This window comes from Fonsecaea pedrosoi, assembly GCF_000835455.1.
Source record: "Fonsecaea pedrosoi CBS 271.37 unplaced genomic scaffold supercont1.7, whole genome shotgun sequence".
In the NCBI taxonomy this organism is placed as follows: Eukaryota; Fungi; Ascomycota; class Eurotiomycetes; order Chaetothyriales; family Herpotrichiellaceae; genus Fonsecaea; species Fonsecaea pedrosoi.
The window spans coordinates 2,382,056-2,401,349 of record NW_013550609.1 but is presented as its reverse complement, the minus strand read 5'-3'; the positions used below and the strand labels follow the sequence as shown (position 1 = coordinate 2,401,349).

Genomic DNA, 19,294 nt, shown 5'->3' with positions numbered 1-19,294 from the left:
TCAGCTACCTTTTGGACGACTGTCAAGCTCCGTCGACCGATTAATCATGAGTGGATGGACGTGGGTATTTTGGGTTGCCTCCTTGCCTCTTTGTTTGCTCGAAGGGGTAGGCTGGGCTATTTCACCCTTGGTGAGAGGGAGGGGGAGTGAGCATAGCGTGGTCTGTCTGTACCATCAAATGAATCTGTACATGTACATATATATATGTATACTCTGTGTGTTACACTGCGGCGTCCACCATCACCACTGCATCCACCAACCCAACTGATTTGTCTCGCCAGCTTAGCTGACGGGTTTGGTTTGGTTTGGTTTTGTTTGCTGGGTCTGGTTGGATGCCGGATGTGGATGGGATGAGTTGAGATGAGATGATTATATGGATTTTATTGGGTGGATGGATGGATGGATGGATAGGTAACCTAGCTAACTAAACTACAAGTCGCACCATAGGTATTACATACCACCTCGAACAAGGGAAAAACAAAACAAAGCCGCTGAAAAGGGATTTTTCTGTTCTGTTCTGATACTCGGAAACTGTGTGTGTGTGTGTCTATGTCTGTCTGTCTAGGTACCTTACTAGGTAGGGTACATGGGTATTTACCAAAGAATATCTATATGTATATGTGCATATGTACAAGTATACCGAGTATATGTACGGTGACCAAGGTTAGCTAGGTGGGTTGATCATCGTGGCCATTATTAATTAGATACCAAGAACCCACGTCAATACCAATACCAACACTCAATAATACACAGCCGTCCTCCTGTCTCCCTCTTCAGCTCCTCAGGAAGTCGCTCTGACAGGACAATCATATGTTGTCAAATCATCCCCGTCCGAGGCGGGTGGATGGTGGTGGTAGTAGTGGCTTCTTCGAAGTAAATGTGAGCTCGTTCCAGAATATCCAAGTGCTCGTGCATCGCATATGACAGACATCGACATCTCGTCTTCGTTGACGAAGGGGACGGCGGTCAAGAGTACCACCAGATGTATTGCCACCACCACCGTCTTCCATCCTGCGATGACAGAAATCCATTTCCAAAAGAGCTGTGCTGTAGTCGTACTTCTCTGGCGGCTGCCCCAAGCCGTATCTTTCAATGACCCAAGCCGGCTCGCGTCCGAGTCAATTTCTCCTTTCCCATCTCCTGCTGTAATGTTTTCATCCGCAAACTGATATGTTTGGCCGGTGTTGAAGAATGAAGTCGGCGTCAAGCATAACCGCATCCTGAATAGCTTCCAGATATTGCGGCCCTTCAATGTTCCCGACAGCATACGGAGAGCGATGATATCCCTTGACGATAGACCCACAGGACTTTCTGTTGTGCCAGGACGAGACGGAGCGAGAATTCTCTTGCTCTCTCGAGCCCATTCACAATGCGTGGAGTGAACAGATCAAACCCTGCATCACGGTAGGCATCGACAGGTCGGTCCCAGAGGTCCCAGTTTCCGGCATAAATTTGAAATTTGGACAGTATATATGTCGATGAAATGATAGTCGGCATCATGCCATCTCTTGTCTCCACGATACATTCCACAGGTTCATCAAACCCACGGTGTGCTGCAAGCATAGGCTGCATACCTGTGTCAGGGCACTCCTAAACCTTTTGAAAAGACGCCATCTATCCCCTCTGCCATTGTTTGCTCAGGTTCTTGGTCGCATAATAGAAACTCGTTGACCGCCAATGGGTCATTGCTGCTGACGGACAAGAACGAATCCATATTTGCTTGTGCGACAGGAGGCGTTGCTGGCATTTGTCGGGAGAGCATTCTCATTAATGACTGGTGTTCTCTCTCGACCTTCTTATATTTTTCATCCAAGTGGTTGTAGTTAGCTTGCAGGGCAAAAAACCTCTTCTCAAGCTGGGCCACGTAACGTTTCTGCCGTTCACGATGTGCCCGCTGAGCCGCACGATTTTGGGCACGACGACGCTGTGAGATTTCAAGTCAGCGCGACGAGCCTTGGTTCTGTTATCTCTGACGCACCTCCCCGGGAATGTCAATGACGACTTCAGTCATAGGAGAACTGGTATCTGATATGACCTTTGTCCGTGCCCCAGTAGCCGGTGGTGACGTTCCTTCGGCTTCAAGCATTCCACAGAACGAAACAGAACTTGTGTAATCGTCTTTGGAGCTATTCGATTCAGACTTGACAAAGCGCCATGTTAGTAGGCATCCCCAGACCCAACGGAACTGGGACAGTATACCACGTTGAACAGAAACTTATCCACCACTTCGGTGTCAAACAGGTCGTAATCTTCATCTAATAATGATTGACCACTTCTTGATGCCAGACGCTTGGCGTGACCAGAATCAGAGCTTTGTGGGTTTGGGAGATGGACCGCTGGGGTATGGTCCCATTCAAAAGGGGGTCCCGTCCACGTGTGATAAGGGCTGGTTTCAAAGAGACCTTGCGAGTTCATGTTGTCAATGGCTCACAGTTGAGGTTTGCAGATGAAGAGGAGTAGGATCTCCGTCGCTATATCATGTATGTGGTCGATGGTGCAATGGAAGGCTCACGAATGAATATACTTGAGACTCGAATCAGACGGTTCCTCGTAACCGAAGTGGGCAATGGCCAATCCCAGGGTCAATCCCGCTCGCTTGGTTGATAACCCTTTGACACATCGTCCCTCCCATTCCTTTGGTGGGGCAAACCATCGTATACCCGGGCTGCTGAGGAGTCGATAGAGACGAGGAATGGCAAGTAGTGCTGACAGATGAATTTCGTAAGGATCTTCCCCGGGCAACAGTAGCCTGCAGATGCCATCGAGTCCGAGCGAGCTCCGGGACAATGACGACACTTGGGGTCCATTATAAGAGTCCATATCGCTCTAGGGAGGTGGTGAATAACCCCATCCGAGTCAGTGGAACGGTGCAGCCAAACGCCATGGTCCCTGGGAAACGGCGGCCGGTGGAGATCCTCAGAGATGCTTTTTGGATCCCATGGCCTTGTTGGGTTCGAGGTAAAGCCCTAACCTCCACGTACCGACGACACAGAACTCCCTGCAGTCCCTTAGTCATATGAGTAGTCATACCTGTGGACCAACCATCACTGGCTCACACGCCTCGCTTGCGGCTTTTGGTGCTGCACACCTACCTGAATGGAACGAGGCTGCAAACCCAATTCGACGAAGGTCCAATCTAGCGCATCCTCGGAACAGACCTTACCTGAAGAAGAAGGTAAACCTTTCCAATTTTCGGGGAGCGAAGGCTTCTAGAACCTTTCTCAATCCTCCAGGCAATGTCGGCTTCACCCCACCGCGTAAGCTTGATATTCCATCTCGTTGGTCTGCCGGCATACTCGTAATACTCAGCGATTCGGCATCAGATCCCGCGACTTGCCATCCGTCCAATCGCTGCTGTTCCCGCGTTTCCCGTACTTGGACCAGCACTAGGCAAGTCGTGGACAGAAAGATATTCCCTATTGAAGGAGTTTTGAGCGATACAACGAGACCTTCCCACGTCCCTCGGCTCTAGTATCAAAGGAATTGCAGCAAGACGATGGTCGATTGTTGTGTGCGCAGATTGCACAGGCTGACAGGCTAGACCCGATGCAGATATAGATTCTGACAAATAGCAAAGGTAAGCTTGAAAACTATATGCGGGTCCCGTCTAAAGCCTGTCGAGATATCAGGAAGGTCCATGGTTGCAATAGGAATGGGTTGACAAGTTCTCCTGGTGGCAGAAGGCCCAGGATCAAACAGTCATACCAGGACTTCCGTATAAGTTGACGATCAAGGTGCCGTTAGCCGAATGGAACCCTCGATGACCCTCTGCAAGGTCGTCATGAACCACAGTGAGAGCGAGGTCGATATAGCGAGGTAGGCTTTATGATGTGGTCGAATAGCACAGCTAATGAAATGCGGCTGTTTCGAACCTATGCCTCGATTTGTCGCTGACTCTTTGAATGCCTTGCATTTCTCCTGTAGTGTTTTTCATGAGTGTAGTGTCGGCAAGCATGGTTACACGAATGCGTCTCTTAGATCGTCACAACTGCATCCGAGCAGGATCGTCAACCCCTTATGGAAACGAGCAGTGAAAGCGTTGAAATGTCATCAGCACGCTGTTGGACAATGTTGAACGCCTGCGACTCCCCGAAACTCCCCGAAACTATGCCAAAGAGGCATTCTAGGATCTGGGAATGCCCTCAAGTAATTGACGTTGAACCGAGTGCTTCGGGCGAGAGGGGTCAAATGAATGAGGTAGTGGTAGCACAGCCTTACGGGGCCACAGCTTTCTAGAGAGGTCTCAATATCTGATCAGTGCGTCGACAAATCACCTTCAAACTAGGGCACGTTTTCGAACACCCGCATCAGTCTCAAACGGGTTTGCGATGCCCTTTGCATGAGGCTAGGTCCGTTGCGGGAGCTTTGAGCAGGGGTGGAGGCAAAATCCAGAGGTACTTTGTCAAATCGACGTGCTGCATCATGCAAAAGGACATCATCAGTAACATTCATCACTCTCGGGTAGTATTTTAAACCTCCACTCTGGCCTTCACATGGAGACATATCTTATCGTCCCAGAAAGGTGCTCCTCAATCAACCCGGCATGGCCGACGAAATCGGTCAGCCATGTCAGGCAAGGTGCATCCCCATGGCTGAGAGGGGAAGGTGAGATGACCGTGGCCACGAGACCTGGTTCTGCGGCGACTTCAGCCAGGCCAGATGGTACAGATATTGAGCCGGGGTGTGCGAAGCGTAGTCTCATTCTGGTATCGTTTGCGCTCAAGGTGGTGATGTGTTTCTCGGTACTTCACTGCAACCATCGCAGGGCTCGTATCGAATCGGTACCTGTGACGTAGCGTTGGAGGGATAACGAAGCCCATGTGGGCCATGATAGACGAATTTTCCGAACGAGGGCATTGGCGGCGGAAGACATCGCCGTAGTGCGCCGTGCTGGTGTTGGTGGTGGGACAAGTGCTAACAATCGTTAGCAAACGTCCTCGTCCTGCGCACTTTCCTAAATTGGCTAGACCTATAAGAATCGTGTGAAGCCTCGTCACGTGATGATAAGGCTGTGAACTTCGATGTCGAGGCCTTGGAAACAACTACAGTGAGGAACAACAAATCGAACGCATCAAAGCAGAACTGAATGACTGCAGACTTGCAGATTGATATACAAGTGCCGATCCACCCCGGCTCCTCTTTCTGTATCTTCGTTCCCGACCAATTTTTGCTTGCATTCGATTATTACCCTGCTTCGACTCCCCTACCCTTTGCCTGTACCACCATCATTGTTTCCCCGACCTTCCTTCACTCTCCCGGATTCCCGTGCAGAGATCTAGCATAATGTGATTATTTCATTCTCGGTCCCATCGTGTTCGTGCCTGAAAACTGTATCTTCCCAATTTTATGCAATACAAAAGGTCCTGTCCAATCAACTTGAATCGGAGAGCCACAAAGAGCCTCGAATCTGCACTCCAATCCTTGTCTTCGAGAATGTGCAGTGCCATGGGGGGCACAGTGTGCAATAAAAGAAAAAAAGGAAAAAGCGGAGCCCTACTCCTCTTTGCAATGCTGTATGTACTAGAAAGGGGCACAAAAGTCGAATGTTGCAACATTTCCATTCAACCGTGTGTCGTCCACCAAACTCATCTCAATGCTTTTTTACCGAGGTCAAGGGCCATCGTATGCCCATTGAGTCATCATGTTTTGCGGACGCCGATCATTAAAGGTATATGCGAAACAGGGTAACAATCAACGATATATGTGAGCTTGTGTGGCCGAGTCGAGTCCTCGTCACGTTCTTCGCCGTAGTGTAACAAATCGTCAGTCCGGGTGAACCTGCACAAATTCTGCTGGAAGATTCTTTCAACGGATGCTCAGCATCTGCCGAGGCGCGAAGCTGCTTGTGCTACTGTGAGCTGACGGTTCCGAGTCAATATTGGCACTTCCACTATCCCCGCTGCCTGCGCTAGCACTGGCACTTCCAGTCAGACTTTTCACAGGTGCTTTTGGTGGTGGGAATGGTTTGCTCACCCCGGCCTGTTCAATTTGATGTGGAGGGATCATGCCGCCCTGACCAGGAGGGTATCTGGGTACCGGTGCAGGCATGCCTCCTGGTGGAGACGGTCGGCCGTTGCGCTGTCCGGCTTGCATATAAGGGTCATTAGGGGGCGAGGGCCGATTAGGCCCTCGCCCAGGTGGACTGAATGGATTTCCTGGTGATCGACTTGTCCGTCTACTAGGCGGACCCGGGTACGGACCCCCATTTGCGCCAAGGTCCTGGAGCCGGCTTGCCGTCAGGGAATTTGCACGTGATTCATCTGCCATTTCCTTGCGGTCCACTGAACCGTACCGGTTGGATGAGAAGCCCATCATCGGATTGTCCAAGATATTCTCTCCGAGCATAGGCATATCGGACAGGAGTTGGGTGCTGGTCCGATGCCTGCTGAGCATAGGCCGGCCGAAAGATCCAGGACGCATGTTGTTCCCATTTGCAAAGACATCTTTGCGCAACTGATTCTGACTGGTCGCCCTTTTCGTCCGCCTCGATGTGACACTCATCATATCAAAATTGTCGGGGTCGATTGGAGGCATTGGGGGACCGCGTGCCTGCATTGGGTCGAAATAGTCGTCATCATCGTCGTCATCGTCAAAGTCTTGGTGGCGATTGTGCGAGGTTCTTCGGCCCGGGCGATTTCGCATCGCCATCTCTTGTTGTTTGAGGTGCAGCTCCTTCTCCCGCAGCATCAATTCTCGTTCACGCAATGATGCTGCGGCGTTGGGCCCTCCATTGTCGGGGAAGTTAGCGGCAACGTCGCCATCGGGTAGATCGTCATAAAGCACAACGTGACTAAACTCATCCAGGTTCGTCTCATCATAAGAGGGCCGTCGCTGCATTTGACTTGGTCCCCGTGGTGGGTAACTGTTTGGCGGTCCACGGAAGCCGTTCACAGGAGGAGGACCGCGTCGACCCTGCGGTCCCATCGGCGGTCCCATCGGCGGTCCCATGTTAGGACCGCGCATCGGCCGGGGCGCTCCGTTAAGCGGTTGGTTTGGTTGTCGAGGACCAGCATTTGCGAGAGACATCGTTCTAGGAGGCGGTTGCATCACGGAAGGCGATTGTGGCAACGCAGCAGAGGCGACAGGACGGTCCTTATTGACAGTGTTGACGTGGCGTAGCATCGTGTACAAAGTCTCCAGTCGGGGAACCTTGATACCTGCTTTTTTGGCCAATTCCACAGGAGAACCTAGATAGGTTTCTACCTCCATTGGACGCCGGGCAGTGAAGTCCTGGTACATGGTACATGGATCCTGACTTGACCCGACCATGGATTCGATTGTAGCTTCCTTAAAGTTGCTCGGAAATTTGCAGTCCTGGGAATGAGCAATGTTTAACAATTCGTCCATAACATCGGATATCAGATCATGGACACCAGGCAATCGGATGAGGTCCGAAAAGAGAGGCTTCTCGAACAGTACGCTTGTAGGATGGAACGCAATAGGCCTGGTCATAACAAGTCAGCTAACGTGATTCTTGCAACGTGGATCTAGGGGTTACCGACCCTATCATCCTTTCGAACTGCTGCTGCTTTATATTTGTAGACACTTTGCAGTCTACTTGAGCAGTGGTCAATGTCATGGCTAGAGCCTCTGACATATCTCTTTGAATCGACTCGGGGATTGCGGCATTCTTACTTGCCGGGCCAACCCAGATTTCTGTCGAGCCGGTGTGTTCAAACTCGCTTGACCCAAGTTGGATTAAATTCGCGCCAGAAACCAGAGACAAGACAACATTGGTAGGGAACCGTTCCTCAAGTTGTTGCTCCACTCCCAGGGTGTTTGTGGTGTTGACAAGAATGCAAGTATGTTGAGGGGTTACGACCGATTGGATTATATCTGCGAGATTGTAGACGTCGGGAAGGGCTTTGATGCAGAGAAGGACATAATCGAAGGCTGCCTGCTGGCTCGCTGCCTCTTCTGGGCTTTGGACGACTAATATGGGATTAGCTTTTTCATCTTTGCACGGGAAGTCTGCTCGCACGTACCGTATCTGGGCTTAAATCGTTCATTTCCGTACAGAGAGGATCTGGGAATGTCAGTTGTAGGGAAATCGGGTCGAGACCTCGGTTACTGACTTGAAAGAGACACCGTATTGAGCAACCGCCTGGTAATTGGCCTTCCAGACCAATGTCACGTCGCAGGCGTTGGTGGCCTGCAATCGCCATGACAGGAAAGCAGAAACTGCATTTCCACCCACTACGCAGCAACGTCTCAGCTCTCGATTCATTTCAATTTGAGTGGCGGCAGAAATCGTGCACGGGAAGGGAGACAAGAGGTACAAATTCCCAACGGAATGTTCAGTGAACCCGCGCAAGGTAGGTCAGGCAGGTCAGCAAGGGTTTCGCTCACCTGAAAGGATCCGCAGGCGAGGCGGAGAAGGTGCCATTGCGCGTCAGGGTACCGGGTATGGCAGGTTTGATGTATTAGGTACAGGCAGCCTGAGAAGGCACGTCCCGATAAGGTGCGTAGTGGTGGTTACGACCACAGATGTCCAATACTATGTTGTCCCTCTTCCTGCTCACAGATCCTCGTATTTTTCTGTGCCTTGAAACGACACACACCAGCCGTCGATCTGCGTATTCCAGTGCGTGCCGTGAAGTTGGGTTGATGAAAAAAGACAGCGAGTGGAGTGAGGAAAGTGGTAGGAAGTTAATAGACTGTCGGCGACATTGGATTGAAACGAGAGACTTTTGTGGTAGATTTGTCGGAAGATTGATTCGAGGGTGAGGAGGAGGATGTTTCAACACCCAAGCTTCGTTTCTTGGTCGCGGAAGTGAATGAGAATCAAGACGAAAGTCAATGCTGTGCTATAGGAGCGCTGCCATGTGAGTGCAGCACGAGGGTTGTGATGCTCGAGCTAAGGTAACGAACGTCGTCGAGTGAGAAGTGAGAGAGAGTTTGAGAATTAGGAGAGGGAGTTGGTACAACAGAGGTGATGGCGTAGATTTGTCGCGGTGCAGATGTGATTGAAAGGGAGGGTTGAGGTGAGGGTTCGGAGTTGCGCCTGAATTTGGGGGGGTCGAAGAGTCGTGGAGTGCAGCAGAGCGGTGGCCAGTGACAGAATAGGGTACGAAGGCTGCGTTTAGGCGCAACAATCGTGATGCGCAATTCGAAACGAGACGAGGGATAGGCCAGGAACCGCTGGGAAAAATAATTCAAACTGCCCCGGCACCGCCAGTACCTAGTTAAGTGGCACCCCCCCGGTTCTCCCTCCACCACTGGTGCGAGGGCGTTCAGGCACTGCGCTGCTTTACTCGCCCGACAAAATTGTGTCCAGCGCAGCGCACAGCAACCCAACCTCGCGTGTTGGCATACGTGCATACCTTTCAGCGCGAGACCACGACAAGGAATCGGACTCAACTATGCCCGTGCTGGCTAAAGCCTTCGCCTGAGCCGAGTTTACAAACCAAGGCATTGACGCTCAGCTCATGGTGCTATGGATCCCAATAGTTGTCGCCGCCCGTCGTCGGATTCGACTTCCGCTAAGATCCTCCGTAACTGTTCTCCCTATACCAAGAACACAACTAAGTCCGTCTTACAGGACCTGCAATGCAGAAGAGGAATACCTGGGTACAAACAGGGTACGAATACTGTACGTACATTCTCCGGGTGGCCCTCCCCAACAGCGTCCTAGCGCTCTACGAGTACGAGTATATCGAAATCCACCTCTCCTCTCGAGCACGCTGTAGGGGCCAATCAAGGAGGGAACATGGAACTACCTCTCAGGGGGACCTATATCCGGAAACCTCACAACTTTCTCGAACAGAACGAGATTTAACACCAGTCGCAGTCGGTGCTGTCCTGTCGACGCCGTTGCGGACTGATCAATGAGAACGCTGTCCGAATGGTCCGGGTGAAAGCGCCACTTTGTCCCTTGTTGACGATCCTGAGCTGAGTGAGAGGCCCATGCGTGCCATGGTATTGTCTTGCTGCCGAAATAGGGCACGAGCTTTACCTGGAATGAATCTCGACTAGCCAGCTCCCTATCACCGCCACCCGCCTTGTCGCCCCCCAGGTCTCTGGCCATTGTCTCCACTTCCAGCTTCTTTGGATCCAGAATTCGAAAGCCAGATCCATTTTTACCTTGTTCTGTCCCCTCCGGTACTTCGCTAGCTTATGCAACTGGATATCGCCTAACGAAGGACAAACCAGAAATTTGTGGAAAAAAGTCCTATCTTCAAGCTAGGAAGTCTTGACGGTCGATATTGGTCGGATTTTGTTCAAGGCCAACATGTTGAATGCCGTTTGGCGCAATAATGGTGAAGGATGCCCCATCCGCCCGCTTCCCATGGCCTATTGCGCTGCAACTGAAAGTAAACGCCATGCGGGCACTGGCATGTGCTGCAATAATAATGATGAGAGGCCTCACCGACAGCGCGGGGCGTATGCTTGCGGCACAGACTCATCCCTTTAAACACTGAACCGGATTCATCTCAGCCATCTGCGTTGCATGTCCACAACCGCGGCCGGGAATCTGCCAATTGTGAGGTTGAGATGCGCCGCACACAATGTCCTGGGTCAAATTGAATACCCCAATGAACATGGGGGGATCTGGTACATCTGGATACACCCCTGGCTGCATATCCGGTCTAGTCTGAGACTTGCATACGTAGCAACCCTAAATTTGACTCCCCAGTTTATTCCGGGCGGCGGGACACATTATTTTCGTTTCATCTCCTCAGGAGCCTGGCCACCTGCAATGACGATCGCACAAGATCCAAGTCATGACACTGCTTTGTACAAGGACGAGCACACCGCTTTCCGATATCAACGCCCACCGGTCCAGCGATAGGAAGGCCTTGGTGAAAAAAAGATACACCTCAGCTAAGAAAGGCACAGTTACGTACTGCTATGGATGCAGCTAGCGATTCAAAGCGCCACCGAGGGATTGGCGTCATCTTCAGGCCAGTGGCACCAGTGGAGATCGAGGAGCGTCTCCGAAAGAAGACTGGTTCGTACCTGATATTGATGCGTGGCGGTGGAGCTTTGACAACCATGGCACAGTCAACTTCAGGCTCGGAGCTTCCAAAGGTCCGACGCCATGTCAAACTGTGATGATAGCACAGACATATGCAGAGGACTGACACGACCGAGTACTAGGGCATCTTTTATACCTCTTTGTGCCATTTACCGCAACAGCAGTGCTCTGTAAAAGCGCATCTGGCGACTGATCGCTTTCTTCCACCTCGCTTTCTGGACCTCTCACATATTAACCGCATCCTACCAGTTTGGCTGCATTGATATCGGTGACGTGGTGACCGGGGGGGGGTTGGCCTCTTCTGTCGTCTCAACAATGGAGGCCTCGTGGGAGTGACCAGCACTGGCTTATTGCAGTTACGGCTGTTTTTCTGTCCAACGTTCCCCTAACACCTAGCAGTGTGTTCGCGTCAAGGGTTATCGGCAAGCGAGATATCCCCTTATCCGGGAAACCCGGGAAGGTTGCCTGTGGCTGGTGGGCTCCAGAAAAAGCGAAAATGGTAATCTAAAACGACAGGGAATCTTCCTTGAACATGCCGTCAGCGACTCGGTGCAGAAAAGCAGGATCTGCTGGTGCGTGTCCTGAAAATCCAACCCCGTGGCGCAGATCCCCTGGGCCTGGTTGCCTGGGTACATGTGTACTTGGTACAAGTACCAAGCAACTCGTGAGCTACTCTTTTGTCCGTTATCTCCTCTTCGTACTCGGTACTCCTTGCTATTTGATCCTCCACAAGCAAAGCTAACCTAAGCGTGTGCCGTGCCTAACTCCATCTCCTGCAGATCACCTTGAGCCTTTTGCTGCTTAAAAATCTGGGTTGAGAAATTGTTATTTCGCCATCCTGAACAAGGTCGAATTCCTCTCACTCGGTACCTCGTCCATAGCTCCCTTATATCTCGCTTGGCGGCTTGAGCGTCACGTTTCTCGGCACCGAGTCTTACACAGTTACTGTCCATACCCGTGGGGACCCTCCTAAACGCACACAACTATAAGTCTGAATAGCTTCAGATCAGGACATGCCCTCTCGGCTCACTTCGGCGCCGACCCGGCCTACGGACCTATTGCGCATGGTGGGAGTAGCATCTCTCGAAGGACTTGCAACCGAACCTGGATACTACTCTCATTGGCATCTTATGTGACAGTGTCGACTGCAAGATTCATCACACCCTGCTTGAGTCGGCTCGGATTAGCTTATACAGAATCCTGAAGCTTGCTTAATGATTCATCGAAAGGGGGGTCTGGTGGCTATGGGGTACTACGTATATTGGCGCACAAGGGAGCGCTGAGGGGCTCTCTCGATCTGACTTCTGGTGACGATATGCTAACTTCGTCTGCGTGTGAGAATGACCAGCTCAACGGACCATTACATTGGTGACCGAAACTGTCGTGGACCACCGGTGTCTAGTCCTCACCAGAGTGACGACGCTCAAGGTTGCATGCAAAGCTACTAGTCTCTAACGAGTTCCCGCTGCCTACGATAACCTCTTCTTGCTCTCCTATCGATACAGCAAGGTCTGCGTCAATGCTCGTCCTTCTCCAGGTACTGTTGTTCACATGCTGTCCGTTACTTGCAAGAGACTTGTGACGATTTTGGAAGAGGAACCATAGGCTATGCTGAATAAATGTGAGAGACGGGAACGAAGTCGGAGGCCAGCTGAAACAGTGCACAGACATGATCTTGGGAGTAACTAAGGAGGCCCGGTGTTCCGGAGATGGAGATGCGTGCGAGTAATAGGAGCCGGGCAGTGTTGCATTTCAGGCGTCCCTTCTGGCAGCAGATTGTCCACACGCAGATGAGGGGAAGGTTTTGTCATCGATGAGTGTGAGTTCTTCAGTTTCTCAAGGTGGCTGGGCAAATGCGGATTACCGCAGCCGCAGTTTTGTGCATCTGTTGACTCAGCCTGATCGATGACTTGCCTAAAGGATAAAAGTGACAACAGCCGTGAATCTTCTGCTCAAATTTTGCTCTCTAATGTTCTAGAAGAAAATCACCAGATGCACCCCCCCCAGTCCGGACTCCGGAGCGGAGTGGTTCTATCGGAGACAAGACACTTCCAATCGTGTTTCAAATAAAGTCCCAAGTAATTTGAGGTCTTGTTGCGATCTTCAACCCATCATATCCACCTCTTGCGCCTCAACGTGACCGGCTATAACGAGTACGTGGAGAGAGCGGTTCGAGGGGTAAGCTGTGTGTCTGTCTGGCCCAGCCCAACGTCAGATCTCGTGGAGATATCGAGCATGCTTGGTCAGCGTCGAGCGGCACAAACAACGGAGAGAGGCAAGGCCAGTCGCCCACAAGGGTTAGAGGTGGCCCCGAAGGGAGAATCGTAGCACTGGGCAATGGCTTTGACTAGTCATTGATTCGTCGACGGCAGGGCTCGGGAGCTTGGGCGCACCAGCCAAAGACCAAAGGGTAAAGAGGCACAAGGAAGTCGATGAGTGAACAATGCGGGTGTGCACAATAATGTCGAATTGATGCCATCATTGGACGAATGCTCGGTCATGTAGTCGTAGTATCTATCGAGTTGAAATGCTCGCAGTAGTGGAAAGAAAAGAAGCAGACAGGAACGTCTCTTCTCCCCCTTTCCCCCCCTTTTTTCCCCTCCCATGCTCGCTGTCTTCTGGGCATAAAATCTTAGGCAAACTGTCTTGTTCGTCCGTGCTCGGTACAAGCCGGAGTTTAGGGACCTGAGCACCCACCACCTGAAACCAACACGCTTCACACGCTTCGGCCCCTGGGGCTTGAAAGGCGTGCAGAGACGTGTGCGCGTTGGCATTATTGGCATTACTGGCATTACTAGCATTACTGGCATCTGGCATTGCGTCCTGCCCAATCTCGAATACCCTCATCTCTCTTACCAGCCTATTCTGTGCCTGGTCGCCATTTCTGCGTTGCACAGCCAGTCATCTCACGCAGTCCTCGCAAAAGCGACAGCGGAGCCCCGGGGCGAACACCACGTTACCGAGTACGGAGTGCAGTTTTCGGTCTATCAAGCAAAAAAACCCTCCGAGGATTATACTCCAACCGCCCCCATACCTCTTAGATCCAAGTGTACATCGCATCTTCAAGCTCACGCCCGACTCCTCTCTCGCCGTCCCTTTGTCAACCACCTATCTTCTTCCCTCTATACCTTCGACCTTTTGTGCGCAACAGTGTAGCTGCCACCGACTCTCCTTTTCCTTCCTCAACGATGCGCGTTTTCTCTGGCTGCTGACGTGAGCCGACTCTTCCGAATCTCCCTCCCCTCAGCCTCAAAACGCGGGAAGTCGACCATCGACCCGGTTCGTCTCCACGAGTTTCCTCAAACGTCCCAGAACAGCGGAAAATACCTGGGATTGCGGTTTTGGCAAAAGTTTCTGTTTGGTTGGTTCTCGATAACAGAAGAGCCACACCCCGCGCCTTTGGGGTGACGGTTTCCCCCCTTTGCTGGATCTCTACAACACCGCTTGAATTCGCATCATGGCTAGAATACACTTTACCAGCGGCGAGACCAGCGTCTCGAAACCGGTCAAGAGAATGCGTTGGGCTACAACTCGAAAGCCTGGCCAAAGCGGAGCGAAGAAAAGACTATCCCTGCTTCAAAGAGTGCCCAAAGTGACCGTATCGACTTACGAAGAAAAGCCGGACGGCCCCAAGAATTCAGGTCTGGTCACGGACGAGGGTCCCCTCGGCGAGCAGCAAATACAGGAGGAGTCGCACGGGCACGGGCGCCAGATCTACGTCAATTTACCTCTCCCTCCCGAAGCAAAAACAGAAGATGGCCATATCATAGCCCAGTACTCGCGGAATAAGATTAGGACGGCAAAATATACCCCCCTGAGCTTCGTGCCCAAAAACTTGTGGTTTCAATTCCACAATATCGCTAATATATACTTTTTCTTTACTGTTATCCTCAGTGTAAGCTGTTGTCGGAATCATTTTATACGGTTAAAATGTCTAACAATGTCAGATATTCTCCATTTTCGGAGCCTCGAATCCTGGTCTCGGCTCCGTCCCCCTGATATTCATCCTGACGGTGACCGCAATCAAAGACGCAGTGGAGGATTGGCGCAGGACGGTGCTGGACACCGAACTCAACAACTCACCCGTTTATCGACTGGTAGATTGGAACAATGTCAACTCTTCGGATGACGATATCTCCCTCTGGAGGCGCGTGAAGAAGACCTGCACGAGATCGGTTATCTCGACCTATCGCTGGATAAAGAGCTTGAGGAAAGGTCATCCTAAACCATCTGAAAAAGATGCAGTCACCGATCACCCTGGTTTGCAGAGAAATAATTCAATCGCCACGAGACACACTATTCGAAGCTCGATCTATTCGGAAGAGCGTGAATCTTTCCATTCCTCCCAGAGTCAGACCGGCGAAGAGATTGCAATGACTCCTGTGCCTTCCCCGGGCTATCGATCAAGCCTCTCTCCAGATGCCAACGGCGGACCTCCGAGTAGCGCATTCTCCTACGAAACGGCGGACGAAGCTCGCGCTGCCGGAGACAACGCCCCCTCAATGCTCCGAACCCAGAATTCCTCGAAAAGGAAGAGTGTTGCCCCCCCTAAGAAGGACTACGGCAGCTTGATCAACCCTCACAAGGAAGTCCCTGATACTGCCCGATTCAAGAAAGACTACTGGAAAAATGTCAAGGTTGGAGATTTTGTCCGTATCTACAATGACGAGCCAATCCCAGCCGACATCGTCGTCCTCTCTACATCTGATCCGGACGGTGCTTGCTATATTGAAACGAAGAACTTGGATGGCGAGACAAATTTGAAGGTTCGGCATGCCCTTCAGGCCGGACGCAGAGTCAAGCATGCCAAAGACTGTGAATTCGCCGAGTTCATGATCGATAGTGAAGGGCCTAGCCCGAACTTGTATTCTTACAGTGGAGTGGCCCGTTGGCAACAACAGGACCCCAAGAACCCTGACGCACCGACCCATGACATGGCAGAACCTATCACCATCAACAACATGCTCCTACGTGGCTGCAGCTTGAAAAATACCGAATGGATTCTCGGGGTGGTTGTGTTCACTGGGGGTGAGACAAAAATCATGCTAAATTCGGGCATCACACCCAGCAAACGTGCACGGATAGCTAGGGAGCTGAACTGGAACGTCATCTACAACTTTATCATCCTGTTCTTCATGTGCTTGGTTGCTGGTATCGTGCAAGGCGTCACCTGGGCCGGAGACGACAACTCGCTGAACTTCTTCGAGTTTGGCTCAATTGGCGGCAATCCCCCAACCGACGGCTTCATCACTTTCTGGGCCGCCTTGATTTTGTTCCAAAACTTGGTGCCAATTTCCTTGTACATCACCTTGGAGATTGTCAGATCCATTCAAGCCTTCTTCATTTGGTCCGATATCCATATGTACTACGAAAGGCTTGATTACCCCTGTACCCCCAAGAGTTGGAACATCTCGGATGATTTGGGACAAATTGAGTACATCTTCTCGGACAAGACTGGAACCTTGACTCAGAATGTTATGGAGTTCAAAAAGTGCACCATCAACGGAGTTCCATACGGCGAGGCGTACACCGAAGCTGAAGCAGGGATGCGAAGAAGGCAAGGGATTGATGTCGAGGCTGAGGCCGCCCGAGTGCGTCAAGAGATTGCAGACGCACGCGTGGAGATGTTGAAGTTGCTCCGCAAGACCTACGACAATCCTTATCTTCACGACGATGAGCTCACTTTCATCTCTCCAACCTTTGTAGCTGACCTGAATGGGCAGTCGGGCGAAGCACAGCAAGCGGCGACAGAGCGTTTTATGCTTGCTTTGGCACTTTGTCACACGGTCATCACGGAAACCACCCCGGGTGATCCACCAAAGATCGAATTCAAGGCCCAGTCACCCGATGAAGCTGCCCTCGTTGCCACGGCGCGTGACGTGGGGTTCACCGTCTTAGGTCGCACCAACGATGACCTTCACGTTAATGTACTTGGCGAAGATCGAACCTACCGCATCCTGAATACTCTGGAGTTCAACTCGACGCGAAAGCGAATGAGTGCCATTGTGCGCATGCCTGATGGCAAGATCAAGCTGTTCTGCAAGGGTGCTGACAGCATGATTTATTCGCGGCTTGCTCGCGGTCAGCAGCAAGAACTCCGGAAAGCCACGGCTGAGAACCTAGAGATGTTTGCCCGTGAAGGGCTCAGGACGCTCTGTGTGGCCGAGCGAGATCTCGACGAAGAATTCTACCAAGAATGGAACAAGGATCACGACTTTGCCGCCCAAGCTTTGACCGACCGAGAGGATCGCCTCGAGGAGGTTGCCGACAGAATTGAAAGAGAACTTACACTTCTTGGAGGCACCGCTATCGAAGATCGTCTGCAAGACGGTGTCCCCGACACGATTGCCCTTCTTGGCCAAGCCGGCATCAAGCTCTGGGTCCTCACCGGGGACAAGGTTGAGACGGCCATCAACATTGGATTTTCTTGTAATTTGCTCTCCAACGAGATGGATTTGATCCTGTTCGATATTCCCGAGGCCAGCGTTGATGAAGCTGCGAAGCTGCTCGATCAGCATCTCCAGACCTTTGGGTTGACTGGGTCAGACGGAGAACTTGCAGCCGCTCGGCACATCCACGAACCTCCGCCTCCGACTCATGCTTTAGTCATTGATGGAGAATCGCTCAAGTTGGTCTTGCGAGATGAACTGAGACAGCGGTTCCTGTTGTTGTGCAAACAGTGCAAGTCTGTCCTTTGTTGCCGGGTTAGCCCTGCACAAAAAGCCGCTGTGGTTCAGCTTGTCAAAAGCGGTCTGGATGTCATGGCTTTATCTATCGGCGATGGTGCCAATGATGTTGCCATGATTCAGGAGGCTGACGTTGGTGTCGGCATTGCTGGTGAAGAAGGGCGGCAGGCCGTTATGTCGTCCGATTATGCCATTGGTCAATTTCGCTTTCTGCAGCGTTTGGTTCTCGTCCACGGTCGTTGGTCCTACCGCCGTCTTGCCGAGAGTATTGCTAATTTCTTCTACAAGGTTTGTACAAATTTAAAAGTATCCTTGAGCTTGACTGACTGTGTCTTTAGAATCTGGTCTGGACTGTTGCACTGTTCTGGTACCAGATATACAACAACTTTGACATTACCTACCTCTTTGACTATACCTACATCCTGCTCGTAAACTTGGTCTTCACATCCTTGCCCGTCGGGCTGCTTGGTTGTCTGGATCAAGATGTCAGCGACAAGGTGTCTCTTGCAGTCCCCCAGTTGTACCGACGCGGGATGGAGCGAAAAGAATGGACGCAAGTGAAGTTCTGGTAAGGAAATTGACCGTTTGTTGGATCATTTCATCTGACGAGAGCTAGGTTATACATGGTTGACGGCCTGTATCAATCTGCCATTTGCTTCTTTATGGCCTATCTCCTTTTCCAACCCGCGACCTTCGAGACTGAGAACGGACGAGGTATTGCCGATCGAAGCCGCATGGGTGTCTACGTTGCCTGTGTGACTATCGTTGTCATCAATTCCTACATCCTTCTCAACACGTACAAATGGGACTGGCTCATGGTGCTGATCACTGTCCTCAGCAGTCTCTTGATCTTTGCCTGGACGGGTATCTACTCTTCTTTCGAAGCATCCTTCCAGTTCTACAAAGCTGGGGCTGAGGTCTATGGGCAATTAACGTTCTGGGCGTTAACATTGCTGACATTCGTGATATGTCTGCTGCCTCGCTTCTGCGTGAAATACTTCCAGAAGAACTACATACCCTACGACATTGACATTATTCGGGAACAGGTTCGACAAGGTAAATTCAAATACTTGGACGATTATGAAGCTTATGTTCCTCCCAAAATCGTCGACGTTTCAGGCACATCATCGGAACAGCCCGAAGAAGTTCATGTGGAGCCGAGCGGGCAGCAGCAGGCTCATCATGCACGATATGGAAGCATGGCGGAATCGCAGCGACCAATCTATCCGCCCTCGGAGGCACCTACCCGTCACCCTCACAGCCAAACAGGCAGTGACGGCACGGATAGAACACAGCCGTCCTTCGACATCACGGGATATCCTGGAGACTCGTCTACCCCCGAGAAGTTGCGGCGGAGAAGACCTTCGGTGGAACGTGCTCGCTCGTCATTTGAGAGGCAACGCCAGTCTTTCGACAAGCTGAGACCGAGTTTCGAAGGGAGTCGCGATTTCACCAGCGCCGCCATGTTGTCAAGAATGGAATCTCAGTATTCCCAACCTGGTCTTAGTGAGGTCAATACTCGAATAATCCCTGAGGAGAACGTGCAGTGACCTCACGGCGAGGGGCAACAGCACATTGCGTGTATCACGAATTTACGCCGGTCTTCTATTCTATACCTACGACAATCACG

General features: G+C 51.5%; 3 protein-coding genes across 3 annotated transcripts; 1 reads left to right on the top strand and 2 right to left on the bottom strand.

Annotated features, from left to right (window-relative positions):
* Nucleotides 1-1,579: 1,579 nt before the first annotated feature.
* On the bottom strand, nt 1,580-2,415 carry Z517_10912 (uncharacterized protein; the record flags this gene model as incomplete). Its single annotated transcript, XM_013424520.1, has 3 exons — nt 1,580-1,924; nt 1,979-2,140; nt 2,200-2,415. The coding sequence occupies 3 exons, from the start codon at nt 2,413-2,415 to the stop codon at nt 1,580-1,582; spliced, it is 723 nt and encodes a 240-aa protein (XP_013279974.1).
* A 3,390-nt stretch (nt 2,416-5,805) lies between these two features.
* On the bottom strand, nt 5,806-8,386 carry Z517_10911 (uncharacterized protein; the record flags this gene model as incomplete). The annotated part of the gene is made up of 5 exons (XM_013424519.1): nt 5,806-7,444; nt 7,503-7,932; nt 7,986-8,026; nt 8,076-8,196; nt 8,350-8,386. The coding sequence occupies 5 exons, from the start codon at nt 8,384-8,386 to the stop codon at nt 5,806-5,808; spliced, it is 2,268 nt and encodes a 755-aa protein (XP_013279973.1).
* Nucleotides 8,387-14,435: 6,049 nt separating this feature from the next.
* Nucleotides 14,436-19,214, top strand: Z517_10910 (uncharacterized protein; the record flags this gene model as incomplete). Its single annotated transcript, XM_013424518.1, has 4 exons — nt 14,436-14,873; nt 14,926-17,952; nt 18,003-18,232; nt 18,281-19,214. 4 exons carry the CDS (start codon nt 14,436-14,438, stop codon nt 19,212-19,214), a joined length of 4,629 nt encoding a protein of 1,542 aa, XP_013279972.1.
* Between the last annotated feature and the right edge of the window lie 80 nt (nt 19,215-19,294).